This window comes from Danio aesculapii, chromosome 15 (assembly GCF_903798145.1).
Source record: "Danio aesculapii chromosome 15, fDanAes4.1, whole genome shotgun sequence".
NCBI classification, from domain to species: domain Eukaryota; kingdom Metazoa; phylum Chordata; class Actinopteri; order Cypriniformes; family Danionidae; genus Danio; species Danio aesculapii.
The window spans coordinates 6,121,847-6,132,476 of NC_079449.1; the positions used below are offsets into that span (position 1 = coordinate 6,121,847).

A 10,630-nucleotide genomic window follows, 5' to 3' on the forward strand; every position below is an offset into this window, starting at 1 on the left:
AATGAGTTTTAGGTATTTTAATTAGTCACTTGTGTACTTGCCATAAATACTGTAAATAAATTCAACAGTTCTGTATCAGATCATGTCCTGTAACAACATGCGACAAGTCAAGACTCCAGCGACAAGCATTTTGTCTGTCTGCACTAAACATGACGCAATATGACAGAAACATTTAAATACCAGCCACTGCACTTCCAATGAAATGGTGAAGGTTTTTAATCAAATTAATACATATTAAACTTCTTTAACATTATTAATAGGCTACTGAGTGACTGATGTTGTCACAGTTCTGATTTTCATTTTCAAACCATCTTGTTGTAATTTTATTTTTCAGATCTGAGCTGAACTATCTGCTGCTGCTTTCAGTATGTCAATAAATGTCACATAAAATGATATTCAAACTCACATTATTAGCATTTAACACTGATTAAAGCACACAATCTTTACTAGAGGTGATCATTGTCACAGTAGTATATGCTGTTGTTTAGCTGCAACGAATAGAAATTTCACACGTCGCCATCGCAGATGGTTAGGACAAACTTTTTCCTTTTAACATGAAAAATATAGCTTTTATCTCATGTCATGGCGCTGCATCGCATATTATTAGGACATGGTATTAGGACTGTATTACGTTTTGTCTGGTTTAAAAGAGAATCTACAGTAAAATGTGGACAACTACTGAAGCAATCTGTAACATTAAAGGTGCATTAAGTTCTCAGTGGTTGAACTAGGTATTGAATTCCTGCATCAAAACACTCAAAATTGAGAACCAACATAAGCGAGCCTGACTATCGAGCCTAGAGGCTGATTTAAATTGTGTTCTATATAAAAGCAATGGCATGCGTAGAAGGAATATTCTCCATATTAAAAGCAGTTTTTGTCCTAACCAACACCTGAAATTTATATTTTAGAAACGGCTTCTATTTCTTGCAGCTAAACAACAGAATAAACTGACAATGATCAGCTCAGGTACACCTCATGTGCGTTATTCAGTGTTAAATGCTAACAATGTGAGTTTGAATGCCATTTCACATGACATTTATTGCCATACTACTGAAAGCAGCAGCAGATAGTTCACCTCAGATCTTAAATATAAAATAAACCGCTTGAAAGTGAATTTTAGAAATGTGAATCAGTGCAAACCAACATATATGCATGATTCAGCATCTACATTTAATAATGTTAAAGAGGTTTAATATGTATTAATTAGATTATAACCTTACCATTTTGTTGGAGTGCAGTGAGTGCACTATTCTGTGCTTCTGAATGGCTGTATTGAAATTTATGTCGTGTGTCGTCTGGTTAAAACAGCCAAATTGCTCATCACTGCCAATCTCGTCATGTAGCGTGTTGTTAGGACACGTGGCTACAATGTAACTTGTTCACCTAATGTTTACGTTTGTAATATTTATACTATTTGCTCATTAATAACCACATCATGTAGATCTCTAAGGGTGCTCTCACACTATGCTATCTTAACCGTGCCCAGGCCCGTTTCCCGGATCGTTTGAGAAGTGTGAGTGCTCTGAATTGGGCTCAGGCGTGGTTCAGTTGGTCCTGGCTCGGTTGGAAGAGGTAGGCCAGAGCGTGGTTCACTTGGACTCATGTCTTGTCTCAGTTTGAGCCCGAAACTGAGACGAGACGTGACTTTTAAGGGACTGTTTCATATGGATTTATTAATCATTCTTACTGTTCAATGAACGCAAACTGTCATAGACTATTAAAGACGCAAACCTCTCACTGCACTTCAGCAAACCTCCTAATTCCTGCAGCACGAGGACTTTTTTATGAGCGTCAAAGGCTGATCTGTTCGGCGAAATATTTGACTGCGTGTCACTGCATCCCAAACGACTAAAACAATATAACTAAAGAAATAGCCACTTTGCTGAGCGAGAGCGCTTCTTACTGAACAGCGAATCATTGATGACGCAAGCGTGCCCAGGCACGAATGCAATATGAGTGCGGGCCGTCGGGGGAGACGGGAGGGGGGACAAGCGTGCTTCGGCCCGGTTCAAGGCAACTGTACATAGTGTGAGTGCTCCCTGAATCTGCGTCTCATTTCAAAGTCTGCTACTGACCACAAGAGGTCGCATTTCAGTCACAGACACATGCTTTGAGAGCATTCCTGAATGAATGAATGAAATACTCTGTTTTCCACCAAGGCAACCCGGAGTACTGAAATATAATTGGCTAATCTGGTGATGGGTGGGTTAAAAGAACCAAAACAAAGACACATTCTGGCACGTAACTCCCATTTTCAAAGCAGAATATCTGACTTCAGCATTGTTTTTCAGATAAACAAGAATGTTCACTTAGCATTTAGCGTGTTTCTTACATATCTGCAAACATATTACGATATTTTTATGCTTTAGGAGAGTCAAACATTTACAGACAGTGCCTTATGTTAAACTTTACTCTTGTCATAGTATACTGCTACTCTCTGATTATTTACAGTGCTTATTTTATCCTTACTAGTAATGCCGAGTTCAGACTGCATGATTTTCAAAGTAGTCATGTCACGGATGTTTTCACACTGCATGACTATCTGGGCTAGCGTTCTGTCGTCCTGTGTTTACACTGCAAGATGGATTGGCGACAGGAGGTTTCACACTGCATGACTTTACAATAGGAAGAATCCCAGACAACTTTGTCCAAACTACATTTCACAACCAAACATGCAAGAAGTGACATGGAAACAACCCGAAGTCTTGTAGTATATTTTGTTATCAACTATATAATGAGAAAGAAGCCTTTAGTGATGTAGAAAATGTACTTATTTTGCTCACCTGGGTCCTCAACTTCTTTCTTTTTTGACTCAGTTTTGGTTTTGCTCAGATGACACGTCAAACAGACACAAGTGCTTTTGCCAAATTTGCACTAGTATTTCCTCCATTTCTTGGGTCCAAATAATAATAATAATAATTCCTTACATTTACATAGCACTTTTCTGGGCACTCAAAGCGCTTTACACATAGGGGGGATCTCCTCATCCACCACCAGTGTGCAGCATCCACCTGGATGACGTGACGGCAGCCATTTTTGCGCCAGACCGCACACCACACACCAGCTGATTGGTGTAGAGGAGACAGAGTGATGAAGCCAATTATAATATGGGGATGGTTAGGAGGCCATGATGGACAGAGGGCAGATTTGGCCAGGATACCGGGGTTAAACCCCTACTCTTTTTCAAAGGACATCCTGGGATTTTTAACGATCACAGAGAGTCAGGATCTCAGTTTAACATCTCATCCGAAAGACGGTGCTCACTGAGCAGTATAGAGTCCCCGTCACTATACCGGGGCATGAGGACCCACACAGATTGCAGGTTGGGCGCCCACTCCTGGCCTCACTAACACCACTTCCGGCAGCAACCTAGCTTTCCCATGTGGTCTCCCATCCAGGTACTGACCAGGTGCAGCCCTGCTTAGCTTCAGTGGGCGACCATGTGAGAGTTGCAGAGAGCTAGCTGCCGGCTAAATAAACTGATAATGAGTGCTATTAACTTCTCTCCCAACCCGCTGGCCTGCAGGTACCCATGCTAGTAAATGCTGCTCTCTCATTGGCTGTAGGCAATCGCTGATGTTATTTTCAGTCAAAACTCATTTCGCACAGCATGATTTAAATCTGTGTGGTTTAATATTGACTGCTGAGAGTTCAAACAAAGTGAATGTGAATATTCATTAATTAATTAATTCATTTTCTTTTCGACTTAGTCCCTTTATTAATCAGGGGTCGCCACAGCGGAAAGAACCACCAACTTATCCAGCATATGTTTTACACAGCGGATGCCCTTCCAGGCGCAACTCATCACTGGGAAACACACACTTATTCACACACATACACTACAGTCAGTTCTAGCATACCCAATTTACCTATAGCACATGTCTTTGGACTGTGGGGGAAGCCAGAGCACGCGGACGAAACCCACGCAAACACAGGGAGAACATGCAAACTCCACACAGAAATGCCAACTGACCCAGCCGAGGCTCGAACCAGCGACCTTCTTGCTGTGAGGCGATCGTGCTACCTAATGTGAATATACAAATACATATTAAATAAGCTTTGTCTGTCTGTGTGTTTGATATATTGCAGGACTCTTGGTGTTTAGTTTGCTCAGGACATGCTGATTGCGAACAAAAAGAGAGAGATATCAGAGAAATCTATCAACACAGACTGAAGACAGACGTCAGAGTGAGAACATGTTGCTGGTGTTTTTATTATAAGATTTGCATTCCTAATGATATTACACTCTTATTATAAAAAGAGTGTAATATATTTAAACAACTGTTGATATTTAAACAGGTCAAATACATTTTTAGAATTAATGAGGGACTGTCTTTGCTCCTTTATACCAGCAGAGGGCGACAAAAACCTGCCGTTTATTTTAGCATTGTTTTGTACGGTTTAATATTGATTGTAAAGACTGATTTCATATATACATATGATTTTAATTCCAGTGTTGAATTCTGAAATAAGCACGTTTTTTTATAATTAACTATATTATACGTAATGTTACAAGTTTTCCCAGTCTTGCTGTAAGCTTAGGGTTTGTTGTCATACTGTATATGGTGCCTTAAGGGAAAATACAGTCAAGGGGCCTGATTGTACTATTTTAACGGATAGATCTAAACACAAAGGATTCTATTTAAAAGAGTGCTAGAAACCGGCACTCATTACCTCCATTGTATTTATTTCCCTGCTATGGAAGTTGATGGGTGTCAGCAACCAGCATTCTTCAAAATATCTTCCCTTGTGTTTAAAATAAAGGTTTAAAACCACATGAGGGAGAGTAAGTGATGAGGTAATTTCACTGACAATGGTGATTATTTTCCGATCACTCATCTGACATTGTACTACCTAACAGGTTAATACATTTTTACACATATTGCATATGCAGAGAAAGTGTGTTGTTCTTGCAGTGTTCAGAATGCAAGTGTGTGTGTGAGGAGAAAACAGAAGCAGCTGGTGCTGCAGCACAAGGTCACAGATCCATAATCCTCCACGCTAGATTAAAAAGTCTCCGTTTTGATTAAGAAAGCAGGGTTAGAGGATTACGCTCCAGTCAACAAAAATGAAAGCAGTTTTAAAGTCAATCCCAGAGTTGATCAAAATACACAACCCTCAGACTGCCCGCAGATTAACGCTCAAGCTTCTCTGTGGTGGGTTTCATTCAAGAGAAACGCTTTCTGTGCTAATACGCCTGTGTACAACATATGACATAAACAATCGTTATTAACTGGTAAATGACTGTAATTATGATATAGAAGTCAAATATATCAAATAGTTAATATCATTCCTTAAGTCATATCATTCATAGGATGGCACATAAAATAATAAGAGATAGCACACACCTCTTAAACAAATATTTTGAGTGGATGCCCCTTGGGCAACATCTAAGAACAATAAGCTGTTCCACAAATCATTATAACTTTACTTTTATGCCTTAAGCTAGTGGATCTCAAACTTTTTTCACCAAGTACCACCTCAGAAAAAAAATTGTCTCTCCAAGTACCACAATAATGAGCACTACTGAAATACAGTAGCATAGTAGGCCCAGTAAAGAAGCTACAGCTCTGTACAGTTCAAAAACGTGGCAGATTCTTATTATTAAGAATATTTATTATTATCAACCACTTTAAACATTATAAATAACACTGCACTGTGCTTATATGTAAAAAAACAAACAAACAAAATAAAAGTCAACGTTTATATTGAAATGTGCTTTTAAAAGTTAATAAAGGTAGGTTATTGTTCTTAAAAGTAAAAAAATTAATAAATCCTGTACTTAAATGTAAAGTATTAACATATAGTAGCCTATTCATCTGGGGATGTTGCTCCTCATAAATATAGGCTATATGTCATCACATTGATATACAAATCATTTTTGATAGTTTTTGAATATATGTAGCATGTACAATACGACACATTTGATTCGTTCGCATACCACTAGATGGAAGCCACAGTTTGAGAACCACTGCCTTAAGCAATTCGAATACGTAATGTAGTTTATCAATTGATTATTATTAGCGGTGTGACGAGATGTCTAGTCCAGGAGACGAGATAAGAAACGAGATGAGATTTTTACAGTATTTTTAAGAAATCCTTAATGCTGAAACATATGAATGGAATAGTCTTAAATATTTTGCTAATATTTGAATATAGATTTTTATAAAAAATAAAAAATAAAAAAATCACAAAATGGAAAACAATAAACAATATTTTTTTTTTTATCAAATTGTTATGAATTTACTTCAATTTTTTAGAACACGCATACAATCTGATGTATGCAATAGTTTTATATTAGTTTACATTGAATTCTATGCAATGAACATGCGAACACTGTAAAATATTTGGTAATATATAAATGAAAAATAGCAAACTCTACCGACTGGCTTTTCCGCTATAGAATTTCACAGTATTTACAATGCAGATCTTGATGGTCAATTCAGATTTCGTGACTGTATCCAATTATTTAGATGACCTGTTTGATTTATCATCTTTTAAAGGTGACTCGTATCAGATTGTCTGCATTTACACTGCAAGGCGCAATGACCAGGGGAAAAATAAAAAAAGAGTGGGCGCTGACTGACAGCTAAACGGCTCATTATGCTGCTTGATGTTATTTTCTTATTACATTAATCTACTTTTTATGTATAGTCATAAATACGCTTATTTCTAGAGCAAGTTCTAGAACAATCAAAAACGAGCACACTTCCGCATTGAAGTATACGGTCAACTTTGAAAATGTTTTTGCATACCCTTTGTCATGCCCTCAAACTGATTGCTGCTGCTTGTTCAAACTACTTATGTAAAATGAGCTGAAACAACACAATTCTTGATTTTTTCCAATGACCAGAAAAAAAAGAGCGATATAATTAAAAAAGCACTTTCCATTCCTGTATTTATTCTGTTCGCATGGTTTCATTTCACTTTCTTTTTGATATGTTGTTTTGCTATAGTTTATGACAGAAAAGTTCTGTTTACATATCTGTACTGCACTTTAATAATGCGATTTTCAGCACATCTAAAGAGATATTCCATCGGATGATAGTGTCCATGGTTAATTTGTGTGGCTGCAGTTGTAGTTGCAGCCTCTGCTTGGATATGAATAACACAGCAGCCTTTGAACGCTAGTGAGAAAAAATGGTTGCATCACATTTCATTTTATTTTTGCAGCTTTTGTTTGTGTACTTGATGTTCAGTGTTGGTGCTTAATGTGTTGTGTCATTATGTGTAGCAACACCATGTCTGAATGAATTGCCCCTAAAGGAAAAATAAAGCTTTAAACTAAACTAATTATAGTATTTCATATTGACTAATCAGTTTTTATCTGTTTGTAATCATTTAATTCTTTTCTTTTCATGTTTCTTTTATTCATGTTTGTGTAAAGCACTTTGAATTACCATTGTATGTGAAATGTCCCATATACTGTAAATAAACTTGCCTAATATTGACTTTGACTTAATATTGTGCCAAATATTCTTTCAAAAGTTATTTTTTTGCAACAGTTTTAAATTATAATCGTTATATTTGAACATTTGATCTGAGATTTATACTGTAGGTCAATCGCAGGATTTCTAAACACGTCATCTCTTTTTAATCACATTTCTGACACTTTATCTCATAATTATTTCCTACTTTCCACGTTGTTAGTGTACTTTGTGCCTCATGTATCTTACAAGTTTAAATGTTCAAAAGTGTACTTTTTATCTCAATTATTGAGCTTTTTCTTGACATACGAGCAGCCACAACCATTGCAATTCAATTCACCTTTCAATTCAGCTTTATTTGTATAGCGCTTTTACAATGTAGATTGTGTCAAAGCCGCTTCACATAAAAGGTCATGGTAAATTGGAACAGTGTAGTTCAGTTTGTAGTGTTTAAATTCAGTTCAGTTTAGCTCAGCTCAGTGTGGTTTAATAATCACTACTGAGAGTCCAAACACTGAAGAGCCATTCTTTTTGGCTTCTCTTTTCATTCACTTCTATTGATTTTTAGACGTTAAAAATGGCACATTACGCTACTTGATGTTGCAAACTGATATTATTACATTAATCTACTTGTTATGTATATTCATAAACACATTTCTAGAGCAAGTAGTTTGACTACTTTCTGTCATTTACATTTAGTCATTTAGCAGACGCTTTTATCCAAAGCTACTTACAAATGAGGACAAGGAAGCAATTTACACAACTATAAGAGCAGCAGTGAACAAGTGCTATAGACAAGTTTTAGGTGTGTAAAGTCTAAGAAGCAAAGCATTAGTAATGTAATTTTATTATTATTTATTTTTTTTTTTTGAGAGAGTACAGTTAGTGGTATAGCCAGAGAGGCAGTTACAGATTAGGAAGGAAAGTGGAGACTAAACAGTTGCGTTTTTAGTCGTTTCTTGAAGACAGCAAGTGACTCTGCTGTTCTGATGTAGTTAGGGAGTTCATTCCACCAACTGGGCTGATTGAATGCGAGTGTTCGGGAAAGTGATTTCTTCCCTCTTTGGGATGGAACCACGAGGCGACGTTCATTCACAGAACGCAAGTTTCTGGAGGGCACATAAATCTGCAGAAGTGAGAGCAGATAAGAAGGAGCAAAGCCAGAGGTCGCTTTGAAAGCAAACATCAGAGCTTTGAATTTGATGCGAGCAGCAACTGGCAGCCAGTGCAAACGGGTGAGTAGCGGAGTGACATGTGCTCTTTTGGGTTCATCAAAGACCACTCGTGCTGCTGCGTTGTGAAGCAGCTGAAGAGGTTTGATAGAGTTAGCTGGAAGCCCGACATTTATTCCCAAGGTTTATAATTTCTCGCATAGGCAACTGAATCGGAAGTTCTAGAACAATCAAAAACGAGCACACTTCCACATTAAAGAATAAGGTCAATAACTTTGAAAATGTTTTTGCATACCCTTTGGCATGCACTGAAAAATAATTGTTGCTGCTTGTTCAAACTACTTATGTAAAATGAGCTGAAACAACACAATTCTTGATATTTTTTTGGAACAACTTAATTGTTTTAAGTTTAGTCCACTTAAATGTGTTACGTTAAAACAATTATTTGTGTTGAGACAACATAAAGGAATTGTTGTCTGCGATTCTTCCTATTTTAAAGTCATGTAGTATAAAACCCCCTGTCGCCGATTCATCTTGCAGTGTAAACAAAGCAGCGACGAAACACTCCCCCAGATAGTCATGCAGTGTGAAAACATCCGTGACATGGCTACTTAAAAAAAAACATGCAGTCTGAACTCGGCGTAAGAATCATGTCATCGCAGGAGTGTTTAGTCATTATTTCTTAGTCTTTATGAACCGCCAACTTCCGGCATATGTTTTACACAGCGGATGCCCTTCCGGCTGCAAACCAGTACTAGGAAACACCCACACACACACTCATTCACACACAACGGCCAATTTAGTTCATCCAATTCCCCTATAGCGCATGTGTTTGGTCTTGTGGGGGAAACCGGTGCACCCGGAGGAAACCCACATCAACACGGGGAGAACATGCAAACTCCACACAGAAATGCCAACTGACCCAGCCAGGACTCAAACCAGTGACCTTCTTGCTGTGAGGCCACAGTGCTAACCACAGAGCCACCGTGACACCCTCGTCCATTTTATTCAAGTCCTAATCAAAATGTCTAAATTTATTTTTCATCTCAAGCATATAAAATGTAATACTCTGTAGACAAAACATTCTCTGTGGACTATATAACACAGTTAAAATGAGTATAATCATTTCTTTTCTGATTAACTGGAAAGTGTTTTATAAAACCAAAAGAGTCTTGATCAACACGTAGATCCTGACCCAATGCTTATTATAGTAGGACATTCTGATCATACATATTCATTGAGCAGAACACAACAGAAATTCCTTAGATATTGTTTGATGACAGCCAAAAAGCTGCTATTATTATACTGGAAAAATGTTAATCCTCCAACTGCTAAACTATGGCTAGACTATGGCTTGAAGAATTGATATCTACTCTGCACTTGGAACGAACCAGATATATTTTAAAAGGCAACATTGGACAATTTCAGAAGATTTGGGGCCCTTTCTTTTGTCACTTCATGGGGAATTCTTCCCCCCAAAGCAATGTATTGTAACTAAAAAGTTGTATTGATTATCACTGTATTGTATACTTACAGGCTGGGCTTTAGGTGTTTGTTTTTGTTTTGTTTTCGTTCGTATTTTTTCATTCGTTTTTGTAAATGTGTGCATATCAGAAAAAACTAATCCTGGAATCTGTGATTATTGTAAGCTTATTCAATCACCAAATACAAAAACTTATTTGACAAAAAAAAAAATCAAACCAAAAGAGATTTGACACACATTAAACACTCTTGCAACACAGGAGCATTGCATTGAGCATTTCAGCTCTCGAGTGCTGCAGGAACAAAGCCGCTTTTTTCTGAATGTCACTGACAGAGCAAGTAAAAGGAAAATTGTTTCAGTTTTTACCCTTTTTCTGGAGCTTGACGTGTTTTCAAGCCTTCAGGTTCCAGAATGTCACATGGACAAATCCAAAAGGTCAGAAAAGGTTGAAAGATTTTTTTTTCATTTCGTATTCTCACGTTAAATCCTTTGAAGGGAGGCAGAGATCACACACACACACACACGCGTGCACACACACACACACG

The 10,630-nt window shown here is 37.4% G+C and overlaps 1 protein-coding gene across 1 annotated transcript in view; it reads left to right on the forward strand.

Annotated features, from left to right (window-relative positions):
- The window catches only part of si:ch211-181d7.1 (NACHT, LRR and PYD domains-containing protein 3), a 16,074-nt gene extending 11,871 nt beyond the window's left edge, over positions 1 to 4,203 (forward strand). The window contains exon 10 of the mRNA XM_056474054.1: positions 4,093 to 4,203. Within this exon, the coding sequence (XP_056330029.1) occupies positions 4,093 to 4,094 (2 nt within the window). The 3' untranslated portion in view covers positions 4,095 to 4,203. The remainder of the gene's footprint in view (positions 1 to 4,092) is intronic.
- The last annotated feature ends 6,427 nt before the right edge of the window (positions 4,204 to 10,630 follow it).